Source organism: Strigops habroptila, chromosome 2, assembly GCF_004027225.2.
Source record: "Strigops habroptila isolate Jane chromosome 2, bStrHab1.2.pri, whole genome shotgun sequence".
NCBI classification, from domain to species: domain Eukaryota; kingdom Metazoa; phylum Chordata; class Aves; order Psittaciformes; family Psittacidae; genus Strigops; species Strigops habroptila.
The window spans coordinates 63741439-63768078 of NC_044278.2; the positions used below are offsets into that span (position 1 = coordinate 63741439).

At 38.9% G+C, this 26640-nt stretch overlaps 1 protein-coding gene across 5 annotated transcripts in view; it reads right to left on the minus strand.

The window, feature by feature from the left end:
• The window catches only part of ARHGEF7 (Rho guanine nucleotide exchange factor 7), a 123053-nt gene that overhangs the window by 18625 nt on the left and 77788 nt on the right, over positions 1 to 26640 (minus strand). For all 5 annotated transcript variants that reach the window (XM_030477690.1, XM_030477692.2, XM_030477691.1 and 2 more), the window contains 9 exons: positions 15825 to 15963; positions 14903 to 14962; positions 13787 to 13933; positions 11845 to 11931; positions 8203 to 8281; positions 6684 to 6823; positions 5793 to 6017; positions 3743 to 3836; positions 304 to 393 (listed from right to left, as the gene is read on the minus strand). In XM_030477690.1, coding sequence (XP_030333550.1) covers positions 304 to 393; positions 3743 to 3836; positions 5793 to 6017; positions 6684 to 6823; positions 8203 to 8281; positions 11845 to 11931; positions 13787 to 13933; positions 14903 to 14962; positions 15825 to 15963 — 1061 coding nt within the window. The remainder of the gene's footprint in view (positions 1 to 303; positions 394 to 3742; positions 3837 to 5792; positions 6018 to 6683; positions 6824 to 8202; positions 8282 to 11844; positions 11932 to 13786; positions 13934 to 14902; positions 14963 to 15824; positions 15964 to 26640) is intronic.

Sequence of the window (26640 nt, forward strand, 5' to 3'; positions counted from 1 at the left end):
AAACAAGACAAAAATACAGTCCTCCAAAATTATTACTACTTCTTCACTCCTTCTCTCTACTTACCAGCTTCTTAAATTTAGCAAAAAGCATACTGATTAATTGTCATACTCAGTTCAGACACTTCTCATTAATCGGCGAAGGTTTTGTGCAATTTTAAACCATGGCAAGAAGTCACTTTTGTTTTGTTTTTTAAATGCAGAAAGAATTACAGTCTCTAGCCATGGTCCTTGGTGTCCAATATTAAACACTCGGCACTGATATTAAGCCAGAAACGGAGTCCATTTCAGTATTTTCTAACTTACTTGAATTTAGTGTTTGACGTGTTTTGGCACTTGTGCAATATGCTTCAATGACTTTAAGAATTTGAGCATCTTCCTCTAAAGCAGCTGTACCTAGAATGAATAGGAAAAACAGAATTTTAAACATGGTTATGTTTCTTGATACAAAAAAGCCTTTATAAATCACTACATTTCAGTTGAGTTCAAAGTTCAAACCCTTTAAAATTCTCTTAATCATCCCATTTTAAAAATCAAACTTCAATGAGCAAAAGTAACAGTTTTAAAAGATAAAATATTATTCTGAAATGCTTGGGGTAGGGGTGGGGGGGAGGGAACAACAAACCCAAGTCAGAGTAATTACCCACACATTCACAAAACTTATGAGCATCTGAAGTTGCACAGAACATGTTTTGAAGCATGATCACTCTGGTTGTAAAACAGATAGCCATTAAAATGAAGAAGACTGTATACTCCAGTTATTATATACATATTATTTCATTATTTAATCAAAGAAACCAAGGGACAGAATATTAATTCACAGAAATCTTGAAAACTTTTGGGGTTTGTGTATGTATTAGATTTACTCCCTTCCACAGCACATTATTGAAAATTAACCTCAGAATTAACAGCATAATACATCAGTACAATTTCAGTCCAGTGTGCAGTAGGAAAAATATCACTACATATCTGTGAAAAGTGCAGTAATTAAATTTCTCAGACTTTAGAGTAGAAACAGCACTACTGAAAAAAATATAACTATTCAAGCTTAACATGGCAAAATTTTTCTAAAGGTACAGCTCCACAGCACATCATCTCCTTGGGGAATTCAGTAAAAATACTGTCAAATTCTTCACTGGCAACAGAGTGAAATTCTAATCAAACTGAAATCTAGAGGTACCACTACCTTTAGTTTAGATGGAACCATGAGTCTATACGTAAGACAAGACGATTTGTTGTTTTAAAAGCATTTTTCCTGTTTTCCTCCATCAAAAAACTAGGCTTGAAGATTTTCTGCTGTGACAATTTGAACTGCCTTCAACATAAAAATGCAGTAGTATTTTTTGTTAGCCAATGCATTCTGTTTGTTTTTGTGACTTATTATCACCAGAACAAAGCCAACTGTTGAAATGGTTGTCAGGATCAACTGACAAGCTGTTGAAGAAATTATTTGGACTTGATACAGTTTTTCTACAGTTACGGGATGCAAGTACTCCAAAATGCAGGTTATTTCTCTTTCAAGGCAGGAAAAAGAATTGGATTTTATTGTGGTTAGAGTACAGCACCATATTATTACAGTAACAACACAAATATTTCACTTCTGAAATGAGTATTGTGAGGACACTCAGTTGAAATACCTTACATGTTTTGACTGTTATAATACTAATTTGACACAGCAGTTCTCAAAACAGCCCATAAATCCCTGGGATTCCAGAGAAGTGAAGTGATAAAGCCCAAAACTACCTATTGATAAGCTTTAAGTTCAATAGAAGTTCCTCAGCGGAAAACTTTTACAGCCCCACAAGCTGGAAAAGGTTGAAAGAACACTAACATATAACAGAAGCTTCTAATTATTGACACAAGGGGGGGAAAATATGAATACCAAGAATCAGTAAGTATTTAAGTAACACTTTCTGACTTAAAGCCATCAAAAATCCCTTTTACTCAAAGTTTTCTCCTATATACAAAATGCTGGTGTTAATTTAATCAGAAGTAAAACAATGTATTTGCAAGCTACAGGCTCCCTCCTTCCCCCCCAAGAAAGAATTCTTATCTACCCTCACAAAGTGTTCTTTAATCTGAAGGTTGACATCTTTACCACTGTTCTTACAACTCCTGAATCTCCACCCTCCAACATCTGAAATGATGCTGAATGGCAGTACTTGGAGCGAGTCCAGAGGAGGGCCACGAGGATGATAAGGGGGCTGGAGCACCTCCCATATGAAGACAGGCTGAGAAAGTTGGGGCTGTTCAGCCTGGAGAAGAGAAGGCTGCGTGGTGACCTCATAGCAGCCTTCCAGTATCTGAAGGGGGTCTACAAGGATGCTGGGGAGGGACTCTTCCTTAGGGACTGTAGTGGTAGGACAAGGGGTAATGGGTTCAAACTTAAACAGAGGAAGTTTAGATTAGATATAAGGAAGAAGTTCTTTACAGTGAGGGTGGTGAAGCACTGGAATGGGTTGCCCAGGGAGGTTGTGGATGCTCCATCCCTGGCGGTGTTCAAGGCCAGGTTGGACAGAGCCTTGAGCCACATGGTTTAGGGCAAGGTGTCCCTGCCCATGGCAGGGGGGTTGGAACTAGATGATCTTAAGGTCCTTTCCAACCCTTACGATTCTATGATTCTATGATTCTACTTTCATTTTTCCTAAACAGATACCTTCCTGTAAGGATAACATATCCTGAACTAAGAAGTCCACTTACACATCCATGAACACAGGATCGTTCTATTCACCTTAACCTTTGCCATACAAAATTCACAGCACACTCAGAAGGACCTCCACCTTAGACAAACCAGCAGTGCCCTGAGGAAAAGCTTTTTCTCTCCAACCCTACATAAACCAGTAAGAGACAATGGTCATGATAACACACTTCATGCACTGAACACTCAAGGCATAGTCCCCATCTTAAAAAGCCCATGAGCAAGGGACAAACACAGAGAAACAAAAGTTGTAGTAAATGAATTGGGCCTTCATCTTAAAATACCCTGTCTTTTACTGATACAAGTGATTTGATAATTCATTCACACAAATTTCTACAGAAGAATTAAAGTGACACTGACAACTAAAAGAATACTGCATTTGCTTAGTAACATTTATGTTCCTTCCACCCCAAAACATCCCAACATCTGGATTTTGACCCTTCTGTTTTTCTATACATTCATCAGTCTCTTTCAGTTCAGTGTTGTTCTTCAGACTTCAAGGAAGACTAAAGCTCTGCAATTCATTCAGACACAGACACTGGCGCATGACCTTATTTCTAATTAGAGCAGATTGTTGGATCTTAGAAAGGGTGATGATGGAAGGCAACTAGTCTTTGAACCAACAGCAATACCCAGCTTTCCAACACCCAGCTCAGCAGAAGCTCCTATCAGGATCAATTTAAGAACATAGCTACTAAGTATTCTGCAAGAGTAGGACAGTATCTTCAAATTGTTTACAGTATTAAAAGACAGGTTTGCCTTACTGAACTTAACATGGCTCTATAGCCAACCTTATCTTCCTCTATAGCAAACGGAAATCGGCACTGTAGTCAATGGTAAAGCTCTAGAAAGCCACTAATGCCACCGTGACATAAGCACCTAAAATGAATAAAACAAACCACCTGCTAGATGACTACCTGCTCTCCCCTCTCAGGAGAGAGGGAACCAGATAGCTTGCTTCCACTGTACATCTAACTTTCACAGAATTTAAACTGATGTTAATTCCAGCCTTTGTATTATTTAAACATTTGTTTAAGTGTCTCTTACTTTTTCTCAGTGCAAACTCTTCATCTGACGGCTTCCGTTCTGGCTTGCGTTTGGGAAGCAGCTTTTTCATGGTTTTAGGGCTTTTACTGAGATCCTGTGCAGGGAAAATAAAAATAAGAAGAGTAGAGCTTCTCTACCATATTTCAAAAATGCAACTGCTAATATGCATACAAGAGTTACTAACTAAAAATCTTTTAAAGAGAACCAAAATACTAATATTTTTTAGCACATCCAATTTGCCTGAACTGGCTGATTTCCTCTCTACCCTTCCTCCAACCATACACAAAGTCAGGTATTTTATCTGTTCTATTAACAGAAATATACAGGAAAAGCTGCTGCAAAAACATGCAGGCTGTTTGAGAGCCAGAGCGAAGGGAAGAGGCAGGCATACACAGGTTTTTTTTCTTAACTTTTGAAGATACAACCCCTTTCACTTGTCTACTTAGCAGCAGGTAAAAAAAGGCCCTAACAAGGAAGCTTGGCAGGTAGTACACTCTTCAAAGCCACAATGTGTAAATGTTGAGGTCTGTTCTTACAAAGCTCTACAGCAAAAGAAAAAAAAAACAACAAAAAAACAACAAAACCCCCCCAAAAAACCAAACAGCAACAAATACAGCTTTTCTGCTCAAAATGTGGTCATGCTATTTTACAAGGACAATGCTAGGTTACAGGAACAAAAGGGATATACTGGTCTACCCCTTACCTTAAGGATACAAGACATCCTCTACAAAAATACAGAACAAGAAAGTAAAAAGGTGAATGAGAAGGACAGACCAAAGAAGATGAAGATAGGATCTGAACATCATTGTATGCTGAACACTGTAAAGGTGATTGAAATTTTACCACATTGGATAGTTTACTGCCCTACACATGAAAGCATGAAAGGAATACAAAATGAACATATAGTACAACCAAACGACAACCTGCTGTTCAGAGGATTTACAAAAGAAAAGGAAGGAAGGAAAGAAAAATGTTGCACACACAGAGCCACCACAGAAAACCACAGCCAGGCCACACTGAGGCACAGCGTTTAGGCTAGAGTTTCTAAGAAACTGCAATTTACATGTCTGCAAAATAAAATTTTTTTGTTAACATCTCATGCTTACAGAAGAAAATGTTCTTGGGTATCTACTGCATTCTTTCTAGGCCCTGTTGATTCACACTAAGTATCACGAGAATGCATGACAAAGACACTGAAACAGGAGATACCACCAAGCCACAGAGCATCGGATATTCTCCTCCTTACATACACACAGACTTCAAACACAAAGCTACTATTTGCTTACTATTTACAAAACCATACAAAATGTAGTGGCAATACCAAATTAACCTTCCGCCACCATCTTTTTATGGTTAAACCCACCACATTTTATTTCTCTTGGAACAGACTCCCATTTCATACCATATGCTAATTAAAAAAAACCAACAGCTTCTTAAAATCTAAGCTATTTTTTCTGCCAATAGTAACATCGGCCATCAAATTCTGCTGAGTACAAAAACATTTCACAGTTACCATTCTTTTTTTTCCTCTCCTTAAATACGCTATGAGTTACCTACTAAAAGTGACAACTAAGAGTCAATTATACCACCACAGCTGTTTAGAATGATTTGATACAGCTCTTTGAAGCACCAAGGATCCCTTATGCTAGATACTTTGCCGTGTGCTTAGCAAACAACTTACTTTGCAATAAGTCTGGATTATCAACATAACAAATAAAATACTAGTTTAAAAAATAAAATTAAAAAAAACCATTAAAATCTTCATTTATTAACTGAATAGAGAGTGGAAGTAAGTGGGAGGACTTGGGGGAGGTGGAGGAAGCCTCTTCTAGCAAGCCTTAGTATCTTCTGGGCTGCAAGACTAAATCAGTCCATTTACCATCGTTCCAGCACTGTCTGTTAAATCATCTGTATTTAAACACATGCACAAAATTGTGAAATGGTGGTGTATAAAGGAAAGTTAAGCTTCCCACTGCAGGCCTGCTACACAGTTAATATTTCTTATTAATTTATTTCTTATTAATTTCTTATTAATGCTGCTGCATCTCACCTCTTTATAACAAAGAGCTGCTGAAGGCCGCAATGGAGGTGCGGGCCGTAAGCAGCTCAGGCTCCAAGGCTTGGGGGTTTTCGGAGGTTCCAGCGGTCCCCAGTTTATCGTGGTATGTGGAGTCCCATGATGTGACGGGTGAGGGAGGGTGTGGTACGCAGGCGTCAGCGGTATCGGCTTGCTGTCTGAGTGCTTGCTGGAGGGTGTTACTGGATGGGAAGGAAGCTGTCAACGACACAAAGGTGATGGGATGGGAAAGAAAGCATATTATTATAATAAAGACGTAAGATAATTAAGGATTGGTGAAATAATCTCACTTGCTATCTAGTGCTTCTATTTATTACAGCTGGCCTTTGAAAATTTGTTAAACAATTATTATTTCAAAAAATGGATCTTAGAAAAGTTTTACTGTTTACCACAGAGCATGCACTAAAGAAAGAACAGCTACGAGCAGCCCAGCTCCCACTTCTCTCACCACTAAGGACAGAGCTAAATTTAGATCCATTCATATCCAACAACCCAAATTAAGAACCTAAAAAGAAAGTACTTCAGGAAATTGTTTCTCCACAGTATGTAAAGTGCATCAGCAATTAAAACCTACTGTTCTAAGGATACTTAAAAGATGGTGATGTATTATTTGGTCAAAATAGAAGAAGTAATAATAATGAATTTTCTTTTACCCTGTTAAACTATTACACCACTATCTAAGCATTTTATTCTTTATTCACACAATTAAAACCAGAATGATCTTTTGACCCATTAAACTACAGTTATAACATGCAGTTCTTGTTACTAATGGCTAAAAAAATGCTTTACATGGTGGTATATTTGCCAGATGACCTAATTCAGCATACACTGCTCATTCACTTCAATCCAGAAGCTCTTTCCTACCGTGTGAGATGGCACAGAGTGAGGTTTAATGGTGGGATTCCCAACAGTTGTGACTTTGGTTTGCTTCTGCAGGTGATCCACCCATTCATGCAAATCTTGTTGGTTGTTACAAGACACTAGTATCCTTTCAATCATGTTTCCTAGGTGACAGAAAACAGAAGATGTAGGAAACCACAGAAGAACAATTTAGTCTATCAGACATGATTATAATGATGCTCATTTCCTAAAACATTCTATCCCCATAGTACTAAGCAAAAATTTTAACTCATATTTTCAGTACAACAGCATCGCTCTTTCACAGGTTATGACAGGCATTTCCTCCATATATTTGTTCTTGTGCCAAGTATAGGAGTTATATGTTTTTCCCCACCTCTAATAATTAAACACAACCTTTAAAGACAAGAAATAGATGTAGGAGACAGGCTCATCTAGTAGCCTTACGCTTCTCCATCTTCCCCCCAGGAAAGCCAGCATATAGCCTAAAACGTCATTCTTGAGTCTGTAAGCTTCAACATAGGAGAAGTTATAAAACACAGTACACCCATCTTCTCTTAGAAAAAGTCACAAAGTTGGTCTGAATCTAAAAATCAGGGGCAAAAGTCACTTGGGAAAGTGAAAATCTTAATCATAGATTAATTTCTGCAGTTAATTCCACATTAACCCATCACATTCCTCATCTGAGCTCAGCTTCATAGCTGTTGTCTCAAGAACATGCACCATCAACAGCTTTCTCCCCTCTGCCTCATAGCACTGATGTGTGATACTGCCTGCCACTTGAGAGGGTCAGAATGACTTTGCTTAAATGCAACCTGCTTGGAGGCAGAACTGATCCAGGAAATGAATGAAGGTATGAAGCTCCACTGTGTGGACCCTGCTCCTACTCCTTTACATCACCCAAGGATATTAGGCACATGCTGAAACAAATGACTTAATAGACAGAAATTACCCAAAGTATGCACAACAGCAACCATCATTAGCATTAGAGATGCTAAAGGTCTCGGGAAACAGGTGGAGCATTTCTAGAAGAAAGCTCTGCTTAAAGCTTTTCCAGAGCCTCTGGAATTCCCTTTCTTCCAGTGAGTAGCATACTTTGAACTGCTTCATTGTAAAGGACCTTCCCCAAGGCTACTGCCTCCATTCATTAAAATGCAGAAATCTGGGTATGAATCCTATGCAAAGACAGTTTGTGAACTGTTTAAGACAAGCTGCAAGAAGAAGCTTTCAAGTGAGGCTCTGGGTAACTGCTTTACTAAATTTGTAAAATCACAGGACAGCTGAGACTGGAAGGGGCCTCTGCAGGTCATCCACCCCCTGCTCAAGCACAGACACCTCGAGCTGGTGACCCAGGCCTGTGCCAGAGAGCTTATGGTTATTGTCAAGGATGGAGATCTCTCCAGGCAACCTGTGCCAGTGCATGGTCACCCTCACAATGAAAAAGTTTTCCCCTCTGTTCAGACAGAACATGTGATGTTTGAAATAGCATATCCTGGAGTAAGTAATAAAAATATTTAGTCGATACCTGATATTTCAAATGCATTTTTATGGTTTTCAGTGTCTTCTAGCTTTGTGATAGTCATTCCTGTTGTTGGCAGTTTTCCCTGGGGGGGGGGGGGGGGGGGGGGGGGGGGGGGGGGAAGGCAGTAATACTGAAGTTAAATCCAACACACAAACATTATCAAGAATATCTTAACTTCATATCCGTATCTATTAACTTCAAGCTCTGAACAAAAACTTACACAGTAAATTGGCAGACACACACCGATGGGTTAAAAACATTTAAAAATCGATACAAACACCTTGTAATGGAAGTTTTTAACATGCTCAACTTCTGCGAATGACACCTGTGACAGAGTATCAGTCTATCTGATACCTATGCAGGCTACGAAATCTGTACAAATGTAATAGTGGTCATTCATCACAGCCTCAGGTTCATGAAACTGAAACGTTCAAGGTCATCCATATTACATGATGAGAGGCAATGCTGACTCATCTTTAAGCACATTTGTTTGCAAACTGTTTGGTTAGCTCTCAAAACAAGGTTTGTAGTACAAGTTGATTTAGAAAAGAAGAGTTCATTAAACAAATGCATCAATTATTTACTGCAGACTTACGTCTCTAATAGCCCCACTACTAAATTTGCTCACAGAAGTACTTTGAGGAACAAAACCCAGAGCCGTAAAAACATCTTTAAATTTGTAAAGTTTCAGAAGAACATATTATTTTGCAGAAGATAACCTCTCATTTTAAACCCAGTCAAGCTGGGGAAAAAAAAAGTCAGTTTAAGCTAATTTTTTGACCCTTCAGAAACACAGAAGAATAAATGCGACTCATGATGAAAAAGCTTTACCGAAAATGCGACTTTAATAAAAGTTTAAGACAGATCCTATATTCTCCTGCACAGAAACACTATTCAGCACATGCTGGCAAAAGCGCAAATACTATGCACTCTGGAATCTTGGCTCCAATGGAAGGACAAGAAGAAAACAACTTTTTTTCTTTTCTTTCTTTCCTAATGACTGCAGAATGGACAAAGGTTTCTTAGACACTTGAAACTAAAAATCACTTGATATTCTGTATGCACAGGGCATGCTCAAGACCAAGATGCCAAAGAGAAAGGAAGAGTTTTCTTGCAACAGCTTCCCCACTGAAGGAAACATGGTGGCATTGTGCACTACAATGCAGCCTAAAATTCATTCTGCTTTTCCATGTTCGCTGGTTAATGAATTACACAGTATACAACCACAATTAAAGAGAGGTGCAAGAAGTGCTGATGTAGGTGGAAATGGAATATGGGGATACACTAAACAAAAGACTGGTGACAAAGGACAAAGATCACCTGAACCAATGGAGAGAAAAAGTACAAAGCCAGCAAAACACAGAGAAAATGGAACTGAACTTGTGAATCATTTGTATTTCCCATCTTCCAACAAACAATTGTGAAGCCCTCCTAGGACGTATGGTCTATGCCCCTTGGGACTTCAGTTTACCACTGCTAAAAGTTCTCCCCATTAGCCAGCATGGCAGGTATCAGCACTACCAGCCAGAAAACATGAAGCTTGCTGGTAATTGAATATTCAGAAATACAGGGAGGGGGTAATGTAGGATGCTGCCTCCAGTGGCATCATTTCCCTGGGAATGACTGAGGGAGTTGCATCATCTTCTGTCCATATCCATCCCAGTTGTGAGACAAGAATCTCAGAAGGGAAGTCCAGGTGGCCCACATGCAATCCAGACAGCTCTGAGCCACTGTCTCGGACACAAACAGTGATGTAATAGTTTTACTTTGCTGTGAATATGTAGTCATTAAAATTTTAGTATTTCTCAGTGTTGGGAAGAGGTTATGAGGAAATTAAAGAGTCTTGCATTCAGCAGAGGGCTGGATGGCAAACACTAAGAAAGGGCTGTGACAATACTGAGTAGAAGACAAATGCACAGAAAATTGCTTATTTACTGAACAGTGCTGTGCTCCTGGGGGACACGGTAGGAGGGAAGGGGAAGAAATAAGTGATGTACAACAGGAGGGCAAAATAAAGCCTGACGGATTCATTTCATATTGTTTGTTACCACACTAAATCTCTAGTCATTTGCCTTTAAACAGCATGCAAGAATCTACCTTCATCAGAAATTCTGGATGTGCCATTTGGAATATGAAGCTCACCTAACTTTTCTAGCATCTTTTTCCATCCATGTTGGATAAAGCACTGGCCAAAAACTCTGGAGAATGGCACAAAGCTAACAAATTTGACTGTCCACTTAAATCACCTAATGCAACATTGTCTCAGCTACTACTGGCAGGTAAGATATGAATCCAAACATGAATTTTGGAATGTAATTGCTTTCAATTAAAAAAAAAAAAAAAAAAAAAAAAACCAACCCAAAAAAACCACACAAAAAAACCCCCAAACAAACAAACAACAAAAAAAAAAACACCCCACACAAACCCAAAACATACAAAAAAATCAGTTTGTGACTGGCTGTGGTTGATCATGTAGGAATCCCAAATGACTAAACTTCAGCATTCCTTCAAGCAGGCATATCACTACTGAGGAGAAAGAAACTGCTTGAAAGGCTGATTTACAGAAGTACTCAGAGCAGGTGAAATCTCTGGCTCCTTTTAGAACTTTATTGCAGTTTTCCCCTTGCTTTTGGTGTTCTGCTGTGATGTCTGGAAACAACACAGCAATACTTGAAGAATAGTTATAAAGATTTTAGGAAGTCATGGACTGTTCATTTGCTTTAGCTTCACTTTTCAGGAGTCTTTGGAACTACACACCAAAATGCAAGTGTTTCTGCAAATGTGTTCTAGAGCTACAAAGGAGCCAACCCCATCAGCACTGATCCTCCTGCACTACAGCAAATGCTCTACTTCTGTAGTGGGGAAATAGGCACAAGTATTCAGCCAGGAAACTTGGTAGAGAGCTCAAAGAATGTGACTAGCAGCAGTAAGTGCAGGATTTGTGCAGTGAAACACCTGGTGCTAAGGACCTGATGCCCACATTGCATGCACTTCAGGAGGTGTTACGCTCTGCTAGGCCTAGGCTGGGCCCAGGGCTTGAACGTCAGTCCACATCCCTGATCTGCTCGCAGAATTGGAGCAGATCAAGCGCACTCCTGGAGCATGCCTTCCAGTTCAGCTTCACCCAGAGCGAACCTAGTCTATCAGCCCCGAAACAAACTTCTATGCTGTGACTCAAAGATCATTAAACAGAAAAAAAGAGATTAATTTCAAAGATAAAACACTAATGTAGATATGCCTAAAGAAACAGATGACAACAGCCTAACTCACACCAAGGAAAGCTGAGTGCTGTGTAATTTTGGCAAGACTTGAGCAGCAAAGTGCACTAACAAACCTGTACAACAGCACTGTTTTCCTATGTAGATCTAAAAAGCTACCAACACTTCCACTCATCAGCTACTACTAACAAGGTAAAAAAACCCTGCTGATAGTCACAGCTGCAAAAATCAAACACCAGGCTTCTAGTGCAGAATTTTATAAAACAGATGACCAGTTCTTATTGCAGAAATTACCTTTTATCTTTATAAATGCAGAAGTTTAATAATCCTTCCAAGTTTCATATGAAATACCATTTGGAAAAAACTAAACACCCTTCCTCCCCCTCCCCCAACACATTTATACACATACGTACATATATTACTTTACCTGATAGATAAACCCACTCATTCTCGGGCTGGCAGACAACATTAGCAAAATGTTAGGGAAGAGAAGAAGATACCTTTCATTCTTTTCCTTATCAAAAAAAGAAAATGAAAAGGTAAATAAGACATCACAAGCCCCCTCCCCAGTTTTTTTGTTTTATATTATTAGAAACTAACACCAATGTTACTACTCCATAATTACTCAACAAATATTTACTCCTGACAAAATTAACTGTCTGTAGAACTTGAAAAAAATCAAAGATAGAATTATTTGATTTTCTATTTGAAAACTGATAATAACACATGCCTATGCTTCCTCCTGGAGAGTAAAGCCTAATATTTTAAAATAAAAATTTTATAGTCTGGGTGAAATACTGACCTTATTTAATATGATAACAACTGTTTTGCCAATTTCAGCAAAACCAAAATTACACATTGGATAGATTTCTTAATATGAATTTAGACGGATGCTGTTACAGTAATGTCAAGACCATGGTGTTTCAAATTGGAGAGATCAGGTTTTTTAATTAAGTTGGATTATGATCCAGAGTAGAAAAAGAATACAAAAGAAAAGTAATAATGCTTATATTTGCAACAAAAAGCCCTCATTACTTGGTTATGGTTTTAATTTGCTGCTTTCACTTATGAAGTTGTCCTTTGTGCTTTTGTTTGTGGATATTTTTATGGGAGGAGAAGGTTCTCTCTTAGATCTACCACTACAGACAAACAACGAAAGAGAGAAGCATTGAGTTATGTTTTAATTTTAATGACAAAACAAATATATCCATTGACAAAGTCACTGTCTCAAGTCCTTGAGTCCTTACCAAGTTTCAATGTTTCTGTTTCTCAGTAAACATTTAAAAAGGTCTATATAATTTAAAATAAATAAATAAAATTTAAAAAAAAAGGGACCGGAAAAAAAAAAAAAGACAAAACCAAAGCCAAGTGCTTGCACAAATGAAGCCATTCTATACCTAGTCAAAAACCTGTACTGCTATGTAAAAACTTCTACAAGTCATTTAAATTTGACATTTAAACTCATGATGAGAGTGGGAGGTAGGGTGGTATTTTATTATGTTTTAAGACTTGACTGCAGAAGATGCACTATCAGCTTTACTGAATCTTCTATATTTTAAGACCTAATAAAATACCTGGAAGATATCAGTTGCCAAATTTTTAATTATTCAGTTGCATAAACAATTTTCTCTTTCTTCATATTTATGGACATTTTTGTTCTAAGGGAGGAAACTGACTGAATGAGGTTGCAATTCCAAAGCCCCCACCAGGTTCAAAGCTTCACTGATTTTACAGGGAACAACTCACAGTAAAAACATGTCTATAATCTGTAGAATATTTTCCTTCTGTTGGCACTTGCTTTTAAGATTATTTTAACATTATTTCTGGTAGGACAGCATTTTCGTTGTGTGCCTGGATGTTCTTAAAAAAATCACCCCAGACTTCACAGTGTCACCTTAAACTTTCTAATGTCTCTTCTTACTCTATTTCTCCCAAAACACCTGGTTCTCAAGCTTGTATTTGAAAATCTCTACTTAAGCCAAGTGCCCAAAACAGCAAGTGTGCCTTAAGACACCTTATAATACAAACCCCGTAATTACTGCTACACAAAATGATCCTGTAACATAACTACATGTGAAAAATCCTGTTTAATTATGCACTTTGAAAATGGTCCTGCAAAATCATCTTACAATATCTGTAACTGCTAGATTCAGTTCCGTTTCAGTAAGTTTTACAGATGAGACCATCCATCTTCAAGGAAATTTATTCCAGGCTTTGTAATAAAAGCTTTAAATCAGTAGAGAAAGATTTTAGTCTAGATTAGTAACTCTGAAGCATTCTGCTTATTTCTGCTGCAAAATGATTATAATTAATTTTCTTCAAAATGAAAAGACCGAGGAGATGAGAAGGAAAGATGAGAAGGAAATTACCTCACTTCCAGCACACTGAATCATGACCTGGGACATGTAAATCACATTGCCAAGTGTTTTAATATCCTCTCCCTCCCAACAACGGATAGCTTCCGTCAGTATTTGTAGTTCTAGTTCTTTCCGTTTCCGTACTTCTTGACATTGTGCCTAACAAACACAGGGAAAAACACCACCTCTATCAACTCTATCAATTTGGAGCAGGTTAAGAGTAGAAATACCTCTACAGTTGTATTTACTGCTGTTTGTAGTACAGCAGACAGCACCCAACTTGAAGAATTTCATTTAGATGACTACCAGTATTTCTTAAAAAATAGTTGTTTTGCTAACTTCAACATTCTTCTCTTTTCAATACACTTACTTCAATTACCATTCCAAATTCATAGCCATAGCTCTGTTTCTCAAATTTCTCCTTCGTTTACATTTTAAATTTTTGTACTTCTAACCACAAATTGCTAGGCTCAGCAGAAAAGAGTAACACAGCTATCACAAATACATGTGACTATACAACAAAGCACCTATCTTTAGTGATAAAAGACCTATGCCAACTGTGCAAACCACATATAACCGTGTTCCTATTTTTATTAAAATGTCTCTGATCTGCTCTACTAGCTGTACTCTCATTCATTTGAATTTTTCTCAATAAGAATTGTTTTCTCTTGTTTGTAAAGCACCCAACACAATGGGATCCCCAAACCAAAAACTAGAAAATGTCAGGTTACCACCAGCACGCACCCCTAACAGGAAGCACAAAACATTGAGTTTGTTGTTACTGAGACTGAATTAAGTATATGCTCGCTGCAGCTCAATTACTGTAAAGAAGCCCTTACTCAGGACACTAGTTATGCTTGCACTAGTAGAAAGGAAAACAAAGCACAAGTGTGAGTGGAGACCAAGAGCAGAGAATGCTTTGCGTGGCTCCTACATCAATAGTGTATTTGCTATAACTCCCCAGCAAATTACTATCCTTAGCTCTGCCCACAAACAGTATTAATTTCCCGGCTTTCACAAATTTCTTATACGTTTTCAAAAAACATTTGCTTTTTTAAAGCGCCAGAGGGGGATGAAATTCGAAAATATTCTACTTAAAATATACTATCTATTGTTTATCACTCTTACAGAAAGGTTTTTGAAGGCAGTCATGGATTTCTGAATATCTGGACGATCCGGATGATAATCCTAAAAACAATGGAGAAAAGATTTAGTTGTATTAAAATAAAAAAAGTTTTTAGACACTTCACTAAAAACAATAAACAACTCTGTAAAAAGTTGTAGACTGATCTGCTCTCTTTTCACAGCCTTCTTATTCTTACATGAAGCTCTTGACGGTCTTGTTTGTAGTAAAAATGAAGACACACTTGTGTCATTCCTATTTAGGCTTAAAATAGACCCAAGGCAGTTTTACAAGTGGATAAGAGATTTTGAAATCCTAATAGGAAAGTGTTTATTTTAAAGAGTTTTATTTGGCATGTTAGCTTTGCCACAAACTAAATTCCTTACAGACTAGTACGCTCTGACTGACAAACCAAATTGTATAACAAGACCGATATGCTTTCTATTTCTCTCTCTCCTTCACACTCCAAAAATCTAACCTACATAATGCAAGGGCAGAAACAGTAGCTCCTCAAACACTTTCCCATACTGGAAAGATAATTTTTGGACAGTGTTCAGTAAAAGCCAAAGGGACTACTTTGGTGTTTGACACATTGAGGTCCTAAGACGAAAAGCAGCACGCTTTCTACAAGAGAAAGTAGCCTCAAGTATTATGCAGCAGATGCATTCAATCTCAAGTCAACCTAAAACCTTGCAAGACTGTTCTAGTAGTGAAGATTAGCTTCTCTGGCTAATTTAACTTTAAATGTTTAGTTTTTGCAGGAAGTTTTACTGCACTAAGTTTTAAACCATTGCAGCCCATATTTCAGAAGGCTGATGGAAGAGCAAACACATGTAATTTTGGGTCCCATCATGTTTGACATGTACCTTTAAAATAATTGTTGTCAAATCATCATTAAGCTGGAACATAAATGCTGATAAGATATACCTCCATATGCCTTTCAAGTTCTTTGAGTAACGTGGGATATTTATCCAGACGCATAAAAGGTTTGCTGAGGCCTGTGGTCAGTACAAGGATCCCAGGGCTGTTGGCACCTTTCACCTCCATGAATTCTCCTAGCTCCTCACTGTGTACACAAGACATTTAAGCAAATTAAGATCAAGTTACCAAAACAATTAAAATTACATTGGATTCTTCACTTCAGTCTTTCATCCACAATCAATTCTGCTAATAAGACAAGAGGCCAAATAAATCAAAAAGCAATGCAAGCACAACTTCAGTGATGCAATCAGTTTCTGCATTAAATACAGGAACAAAGCAATTTGCAGATTTGGGGTCCATCCAGGGAACAAGAGAGATTGGATCAAACTCACAGTTCTAAGCAACTGATGCTGAAAGACAGCTCTTAAATGCTACACCCATCCAAGCAACGATTACAGAATAAAGCCATTTACCCTATATTATTCTAGTAAAATGACATCTGACCTTAGAGGCGGTTTACACAGGTAATACACAAGCATAAATGAGTCAATGGCTTCATATTTAATCAAGCATCGATATTTTAAAGGTGTCAGGCACTAACAGAAAAAAACATGGAATGTTTCAGAACCTTTTTTCCTCCTACACGTACATGTTTAATGAACTCACCTCACAAATCCAAGGTGTTATTGCAAAATGACCAAATAACCAGCCACACAAATGGTTGCCCCATAGAAGAAATAATTACTGTGCAATCTATTCTCAAATTAGGGTTTCACTGAGGGTGTACTTGTGCAACATACCTGGTTTGACAGCAAAGCTGCTGTAAGAAACCCATGCCTTCCAAGTATCATAAATTGCTACTCCCCATGCAGATGTTTTTTCATATTTGAATCATTTCCAAGAACTGGCGCAGCCCCTCAACTTTTTACATTAGCCCAGTTACAAAAACAGCGCATCCTGGGAATTCCAGCTCACTTTGCTATCAAGAAAACTTAAAATAGGTACATCTGCTTCCTTGTAAAGCAGAGGTTTCAGAGGATTGTGGTGGAGGACAAGCTCCATGGGGAAAGGAAGGTAGAACAGCACCTGAGCTGATTTCCAGGCTTCGGAAAATACAAGTTGAAGACAGACAAAAATCTAAATAAAGGAAATTCAGAAAGCCGCTTATTAAAAAGATAACATCTTCTTGCATTCAAGCTCTGTTGTTCTAGATGTCTGCAGATGCCGTTGCTCATGTTTTGAGCCCTTGTTATGGTAAATTAACTAGTTGTCAAAAAAGAAAAAAAAAATAGACAACAAACCACACTATTCTCATGTGACAGTCGTGCAAATTCTAAAATATCCTGAAAGTCATTATTTCCTACTGATTAACGGTATTACTCCCTCATAAGGCAGAATTACTACTTAAAACATTTTCCCCTCCCTGGTTATTGGCATAGTTTGATTTGTCAAAGGAAGCCTTAGCCAGCTACTAGATTCAGTACTTTTGGAAAGTGTAAAACACATTGTCAAACATCAAACCGCAATAAGGGAGCAACACTTTCACATTGTGGCCACATTAACAAAAAGGGAAAGGCAAGAACCTCCAAATCTAGGGCATTGTTTCCTTGCAGAAGTGAAAGCAAATCCTGACCTGCTCAATTTCCCTAGGAAAAAAAGCACTAATAGGACAGTGCCATAATCCACATGCTCAATTATCAGTGAGTCATGCTATATAAAAGCATTACAGTGATTAAGACAAAACAGACCTCCCTACCTCCCCCAAGACACACACACTCCTTCGCATTTCACAACCAGTGATACTTTGCTTATCAATGTAATTTGTCTAAACAGATGAAGGGAGTAAAACAAAAGCATGAATCACGACCTTCCCAACTTAATGTAAGTGCTTCACCCACCATCCCACCCAGATCTCTCCTCTCCTAGCTGCTAAAGCTTCTCTAAATTTACATAAGAGAAGGTACTTTTCCACACAGTTTACTCTAATAATTGTCTGCAGGCTAGTTAATTGGTATTTACTTACACTAAATTGCTTAAATACATCCAACACCATTTCTGAATTGTGTCAGGTCCAACACAACCTTATGCCATGTCCTTTAGAGCACTCTACCCCCGTTCTCCCTAGGCCCAGGCACCCCTCTGCACACATATTTGTGCAATTTCTGCTGTACCGAACTGCAGAGCCGAGAAAGCGGGTGAGGGAATTTCCCAACAGCCACTTTGCATTTTAAAGGTGCAAAGAGGAGGCCTGTGCACACTTGAGAATGCCCACAGCTCGACCAGGCAGACCCCGCTATATCCCTCTCAAGCAACATATATCAGTAACTCCAGGCCTCCTAAAATCAGCTTGTGACATGACGAGGTTTTAGTCAAAATTCAAACCCATTGAAAAGCCTCTTACAGTACCTTGCATGAAAAATTATTATAATGAAACACAGATAAACCCAAGTACTTTTCTAGCTTAAATTTAAATTTAAGTCAAGCTGGCCAACTCTGAATACCCAAAGCCCAAAGACGTACTTTGCTTTACACTTCATTAGTCACAGCACTTACACAGCATAAAAATCATACCAACTTCAGAACTTGACAACTGATCCTGGTGGCACCCTAAACAAGACTAAGGATTTTGACTCATGTTTTGGGTTTACAGTGTTAGCAGCTACTTGTTCATTGAGGATTTAGGCTGATTCACTGAAACGCAAAGCTGCACATCTATGGTGTGGCGGCATGCCCTCTCCTCGTGACTCAGCTAAAAGGGAAAAAGCTGTTTCCCGTGAGGCGATGAGGCAGACAACTGAAGGGATGGTGCCCAGTTTCTACAGGAAGCTTTACCAGAGTTCACCTGTGAAAGCCCTTCTGTCAGTAGGCACTCAGCTGTTTTAAATTTCAATTCACTGTGTATGTGACACTGATCATGTGCACACCACTGCTCTTTTTGTTTTATCCATTAACTCTTCATGTAAGCATTCCCACCCATGCCAGGATCATAAAGTTAAATTACATATGGCATTTGACAAGTATCTTCATCTATTTTAAGTGCAAGATACTTGCTACAAGAACTAACAGGAAGGAAACACTTAAACATTCTTCGCGATTTGTTTTCTTCAGCCAGGCACACAGCCCCTGCTGCCTAACTTTATCAACTCTTCCCTTTCACCTTATCTGCTATTCTTCCCCATCTCAGGCAGCACAATCCATACACATATCTACGCAGCTTCTCCTTCCTCCCCAACACAGCAGTATGTTCTACAGGACACGCAAATCGCAAACATCACATGCCGTTCAATTTACATTGTTCTGAGCAGCACTGATTTTCACCTTAAAATTGCAAAGAGGCAAAACTCCCCATTCCTAATTACTGTGGCCATCTCCACGCTGCTGGGTGCACACAAATGCATTATATAAATGGTATTTGCTGAGCTCTCTGCTAACACAATGCTTGCGCTTCTCCCCCTCCCCTATTTTTTTTATTTAATGCCCTAGAATAGGAACAACATTGGTTACCATTTCACCCACATTCACATTTCCAATTTTCATTATCGTTGTTCCGTTTCTTCCCGACTTCAGCATTATGAAATAGACATGCGAGAGAACAGGAAAAAAAACCTCACTGTGGCCTGAATTAAAATCGACGACTTGGAAACCTGAAATAAATACCTGAAATTGCCTATTTTCGCTATCTACTCTGCAATGCCTTTAACCAAACACACACAGTGATTACGCAACCTGCAGCAGTTTCCAGGCCATTCACTGCTCTTCGACACAAGATACTTGGTTATCATCTCCTTTTTACTTAATCACAATATAGGAACCTACAGAGCTAGTTTAAACCTCAGCCCGCTTGAAATGTACACAAAGTCCTGAAAAACAGGCTTAGCGATGGCATCATCAGGAAGCCTTTTACACAAAGCAGCGTTAATAGGTGTAATTAAAACTGAATGGCGTAGTTTTCCTCGCAACATTATCAAGAGGACAATGTTTTCTTTCATACACTTCTGTGCTTCCCTCTGACAAGTTTTGACATGACAGCTTGTTCAAACTCTAGTATGAACACACACACTCCTTTAATACAATAGTACCCAAAATTTTGTCTTAACAGTTCCATCATGCAAACCCCACTGGCAATCTACCCATCCTAAACCAACCTGCTACCTCTGCAGCTTTGTGGACCTACAGTATCTGGCAAAATGGATTTCACTTTACCTCAAGGCTTAAAGTGTGCATCCTTCATTTATTCACAAAAGAAAAACACAATACAGAACATAATGGAAAGTTTACTTTCAATAAAATATGGGTCGGTTAAAATACTGTTTTAATATGACAACCATTCGCAACTGTTTTTTAACTAATTACAGTGTAAAAGTCAGTGTCATTAACTTAAGGGTGCAGCTGCTTCACCAAAGACAATGGCTCTTTCATGTCACAGTTTCTAATTGATGCCTGCAAGTACCACACTCTCCCAGGCAGTATATGCTAAATAGAACCCTGGCCCACAGCTAGGCAGTATGCTTTAAAGAAAGGTATCATTTAGCTGAACAGGAAAAACTTTAGAACGGTGAAATCACCATCTTAGTCTCAACTGGCTAAATAAATAGCTTTTCAGAAAAAGGCAGCTGAGATTTGAATTCACTACTAGCGTCATTTTACAGACTAAAATGCACAGAAGCATACAAAAGTGCTGTGCCGTGCTTCATTTATCCTGAAATCTCGAGCTGAAGAATTCTCCCTGCTCCAGACTAGTTAGTTCACAGCTTGAGATATTTTAAAGGTCACCATGAAAAGTGTCTTTAAGACTTATTAATATATTCAAATCTTTCTTAGTACAGCTGCCTCAAAAGCTGGAAGTCAGAGCGGGGGAGGGAAGAAAACAAGTTCAGATGTGTCTACAGTAACAGAAGGTTAAAAAAAAGAAAAAGCCATTTAAACTTGAGGAAAGCAGATCCAGGAACTAAGCCATATAAAATCACAACTTACACTTCTGAAGTAGGTCTCTGTTTGTAATAGATGGAGCACGAGCTATCGCTGCTGAGGGGTCTGAGGACTGCACACAGGCAACGCATTTTGAGAGCGTTGTGGCACAGCTTGGCTCACCAACCCCTCGACAGCAGCTTTTAACTTCCTAGTGCTAAACTTCCCAGTCCAGCTCCTCTCCCGGGGACTGTTGCTTGGCGTATGACATCAGCCTGCACACTTGCAGGCTCAGGGATGCACCAAAGTGGGGGAGGCACAAAGAGTTTTCTGACTCAAGCTGATCTGTATTCCACGCTCCAGTTACTCGAAGTAATTGTGATGTTTCAGCTCCACAAATTTTGTCCAGACTGCTAGGTCTAGTGGAGAATATGCTTGGGACATGTTATCTAAGAGAACAGAAGAATCTAGCAGAATTAATGTTTGAACAAGCAAAGATTTGTGAATAGCCTTCTTGCAACTGAGAACTGGCTCAACACTTGCCACTTGGCAAAATTAAAAAAGCAGGCATATATTACTAATTTTTGGTTGCCTTTTCTTCAAATTAAATTTTCTTTTGGAAGCATTTTTATTCCATTTTGTTCTAAAACAAACATGGTGCTGTTAAAACAAAGTGAAAAAAAATTAAAAAAAAAAATCTTACAGTCCCTCCCCCAAAATTATATACTTAATGCCAGTTACATTGGATCTGTATTCTCTGTATCTCTTCAGAAGAGTTTTACGACCACTTATCAGTGGGGCTTGTTAGACTTTAAAATTGTTATCCATCTTTCAGTGAATTCTATATTCAGTTATCTTTCCTCTTGTCATTTTGGACAGAGTCCACGAAGTCCTAATCCTAGCTTCTTGGGCAATGAGAAAATCTCTTCAAGAAGCCTGAGGGTACTCAAAAAGGGCTTCAGGGCCTTGGGGCAACTGGTTCAGGGCTCGGGAGCCCAAGTAGTGTGAACATCTTCACTGATGATCTGGATGAGGGGACTGAGTAAATCTTCAGTAAATTTGCGGACACCAAGCTGGGCAGGAGTGCTGATCTACTTGAGGCTAGGAAGGCTCTGCAGAGGGATCTGGACAGGTTGGATTGATGGGCTGTGGCCAGTGATCTGAGGTTCAACAAGGCAAAGTGCCAGGTCCTGCATTTGGGCCACATGCAATGCTCCAGGCTTGGGGAAGAGCGGCTGGAAAGCTGCTTGACAGAAAAGGACCTGGGGTGCTGATTGACAGAGCTGAACATGAGCCAGCTTGTGCCCAGGCAGCCAAGGCGGCCAACAGCATCCTGGCCTGTATCAGAAATCGTGTGGCCACCAGGGCCAGGGTAGTGATCATCCCCCTGTGCTTGGCACTGGAGAGGCTGCATCTCGAATCCTGTGCTCAGTTCTGGGCCCCTCACTACAAGAGAGACATTGAGGTGCTGGAGCAGGTCCAGAGAAGGGCAACAAAGCTGGTGAAGGGTCTGGAGCACAAGTCTTACGAGGAGCGGCTGAGGGAACTGGTGGTGTTTAGTCTGGAGAAGAGAAGGCTCAGGGGGAACCTTACTGCTCTCTACAACTGCCTGAAAGGAGGTTGTAGTGAGGTGGGGTCAGTCTCTTCTCCCAAGTATCAAGTGACAGGACAAGAGGAAATGGCCTCAAGCTGCACCAGGGGAGGTTTAGACTGGATATTGAGAAAAATTTCTTCACAGAGAGGGTGATCAGGCACTGGAACAGGCTGCCCGGGGAAGTGGTGGAATCACGGTTCCTGGAAGTGTCCACAAACTGTGTAGATGAGGCCCTCAGTAACATGGTTTAGTGGTGGCCTTGGCAGTTCTGGGGTAATGGTTTGACTTGATGATCTTAAAAGTCTTTTCCAACCTAGTTAATTCTGTGATTCTATTCTATGATTCTGCCTCCTCTTTAACCTTGCTGGAGTTTCTCCTTGCACTGAACCTTGTGGCTCGCGATCTTCCCCCAGGTAGGTAACATGTCACACTCCTGAGGCTCCTTACTCTACTGCAATTACCCATTTCTGTACCTTCTATCTAAATGTGGTTTTTAATTTGAGGAAAATTCATTCTTTTACAGCTTAGGTTGTTCTTGTTTCTTCTCTTAATAGCAGGCAGGCATATGTCTGTGATGAGAAGCACACACAAGAACCAGTACTACTTTGACTAAACACTACAACCTTGAGGCAGTATTGCTCTCACCAGCTAGCAAAACTCTCTTCTAAAATAGCACCTATTATTATATTGGATCACCTTGGACTTGAACTAACATCTTCAAGCAAAACTATTGCATATTAGAAACAAACCTCTTACAATGGAGCCAAAAAGGCATGACTGTTACTGAATAAAGTAATTACAATAAGGATTGTGTACAGTGGCACTCTAGCCACTATGAGAGAATGGAACAAGAAGAACAAAATAAGAGGCAGTGGTGAAAACATGTAAAACACTGATCTCCACCAGAGCCACCATCCAGCGGTACCTGGCAAACTCTACCTCTTCAGCTCTAGCCACTGGCTTTAGACACAATTACAAGATGTGATGACAGACCTAAGGAAAAATGACTTAATTCTTCAAAATTCTTGATTCGTTACACAAAGAATTTGAATTCTGGAAAAAAATATGCAACAGCTCTGAAACAACTCCTGAGACACAAAGTACCTATCAAATTTCAAGACTGTAAAAAGTGGAGAAGTTATGTTGAGTACAAACTAACACCTGGATAAAACTTACAGGGCCACAACTGGAACCAAGAAGAGAACCTGTTCTCAAATTTCATAGCAAGGGTTCGTCGTCGTCGTGATTATCAGAGGTAAATACAACCTCAGAAACATGCAGCTCTGGAACCTGATCTCCTGTATGGGCTGTATTAGGTTTTATTCCCATTTCTTCATGTCTCTTAATCATATTCATTTCAATAGCTTGACTATTGATTAACTTAAGGAAATTAAAGATGTTTGCGGCTTTGAAGATTTGAACATGAAAATCTCTCATTAAGAAATAATTAATCCCTTTCAGCCTTGACTGTATTTATATTAACATGCATATACATATGAACTATATATATGTGCACCCCTCTTATTTTGTACTAACTGAATATAAGCCCCATGTTGCTGCTACATATGATCAAGAAGCAAATGACAAAGAGAAAGAGGAAACACAGGCTGGCATTCATACCGACTGGCATTTAAAAAATGCCATTTTAAAAAGGGGGGGAATACAAGGAGGTGAAAGACAGCCACATTCCAACTGAATGCCCCTTTTAAATCTCCAGCCCCATCCCAAGTACTGCTCTTTAGAAACGACTTCACAAAAATACTGTTCAGAGACACTTTTGACTAGAAGTCCAAAATAATTCCAATATCCTCCTGTACATGTGCATACACACAGAGTCTTTACCCTGCTCAAAGTGCATGCCTGATACCTCAGAAAACGACATATAAAAAACTCATACATGTAATATTCCATCATACATGTAATATTCCATCAAACCAGATGACTGCTTACAAGTTTGATGTTACAGTGATCCAACTGATTAAAGAAAGAATAAAGTTAATGCTTGAGAATTATAGCCAATTTCCTTTAAGTTGTTTTCAGCAAGTGACAGTAAAACATAATAATAAAACTAGTATATTTTCTAGAATAAAAAACTAAAGTAGAAGTTTCTGAAGCTTTACCTAGAGCAATTATCTAGGAGATTTTCGGGGGCGGGGGGTGTTTGTTGGTATGGTTCCCACAAAAAGCAAGTGAACTTAAACCGCAGCAAATACTATTTTTGTGATACACAACTGACGTAAAATTATCTGCTAGGGTTTTTTGTAGAAAGGCTTTCAGAAGCACAGTTAATGCACGTGTTCAGTTTATGAAGTACATAGAGTTCATAGCAAAAAATAATCTGCTGTAGACAGTAAAAATTTATGTACCAAATCAAACTCCTGCAGACTGTTCTTTTTTCTTCTCTAAAACACTACTGAAGAGCACAGCTGTTACAAACATGATATTCAAATCCAAGAATTCAGCAAACACCCTTTTCTCTGCCATATTTTTGCTGCTTTTAAAGCACGCATAACGCTTTTGGACCCTCTGCTAAAACGTATCACAAAACCAGCTAACAAATCGCCACTGTTTCTAAAAAGTTTTAAACCTCAATCTTTGACATATCTAAAAACTCCAGTTCAATATTACCTAATATTAACTGCAGTGTTATTACAATCGTGACTATCCTTAAACCCCACAGTAATTTCTACATTAAGGTTTATGAGGGATGCTTTTACATACTGAAAACATCTTAGACAAGGAGACAGTCCAGAGTATTTTCCTTTTCTTCAAGTCTTCAATCAGTTTGTTATTCCTCTCTTCCCCTCTACCTTTAAAACAGTGTAATTAAAAACTTTCTGGCCTTCTGAAAGAGAAAGGTTCAGAACTGCTTAAAGCCACCTTCTGATTTCTTCATGGCAGAGGAAGTCAAGCCACTTGCTACCTACAGCAAAGCTGTTCAACAAAAATGAAGGGCTTAGAATACCAAACCAGAGGTAATAAAAAAACCAAAACAAAAACAAAAAACAAAACCCCAAACACCAACAACCAAATAACACAGGATTCTGTTGACTCATGCATGGCAACACAATAGCATTAAACAGAAAGCTGTTTATCACAACTTTTCTCCCCTTGAGCTCTCTCTCACAAACAGTACAATTGCTTTGAACCTACTTCCACATCCCAATCACTTAACTGCTCTATCACACTTACATTGACTCCACCAGGATTTCATACAAAGATGACTTTACAGGCCAGAAGCTGAATTTTTCTTAGGAAAGCAACATAGAAGAAATGCTTCTCTTCTCCATTTGCAGAACAGCTTTCCTTCCTCACATTTCTACCACCATGTCTTCTCACACATGTCTATGGGAAACACCATGTGTTTCCCAAGAGTTCTGAAAGGATAATCCTTTACAAGTATCTGCAAATCTTACAAAAATGTAGATGATCACTTTGCTGTCATTTGTCCCATCTATAGATTAAATCCCAGACCCCAGTATGGAAAGAGCAAAAACGCATGAACAAACAAAAAAATATCTAAGAGTATTAAAAACCCCACAGGTGTGGATCACCCACACATTTTACCAGTTAAAGAACATGGTACTAGAAATAGGCCATCTGAAAGAAAACAAACACTAAGGTGTTTCATCAGGGGATTTAAACCTATTTTGTCTTGTTGAATTGTAATGACAAATAAAACCTAACTTCTTTATGCCCATTTTGCAATGTGAATTTGTAGCTTTGGTTTTTCAAACTAGGGTTGGAACATAGTTACATGTCTTATTAACATATGTGATAGTTCATAGTATTTGGTAGCTAGAAGTTTTTTTAATTTATAGTATTATGAGTAAAGCTCACAAATAGGCCACGCAGTGTTGCTGTTAAAACAAAATGTGAGTTCTTGGAAGAAGCTAACAGTATAGGAAATGAATCAATTATGCTTCTCTTTGTTAAGGGAGTTTTAAGAATATTCAGAGTATCTTTACTTTGGTCCATCACAACCATAACAGAAAGGAGGGGGGTTGTGAAGCAAAAAGAACACACCTTGATAGAACTACATCTAACCTTCAGAGGTGGTCATGGTTCTGTCCTCTATCACAAGCACGCACAAACAGCTCCAAACTACCAGCTGCTTCAGCACATGCTCATAAGGAGAATACACAGCAAAAGTTTGTGAAAGCAGACTACCTTAACCAAATTCTGGCCTCACTCTTCCCTCAAGGTGATACAGGGCATCTTCTACAAAAATTCAAGGTCTGTCCCAAAGCTGAACAACCGACATCATGTTAACTCAGCATCCTACTTCTTACACACAGGAAATACTAATTCTGTAAACTT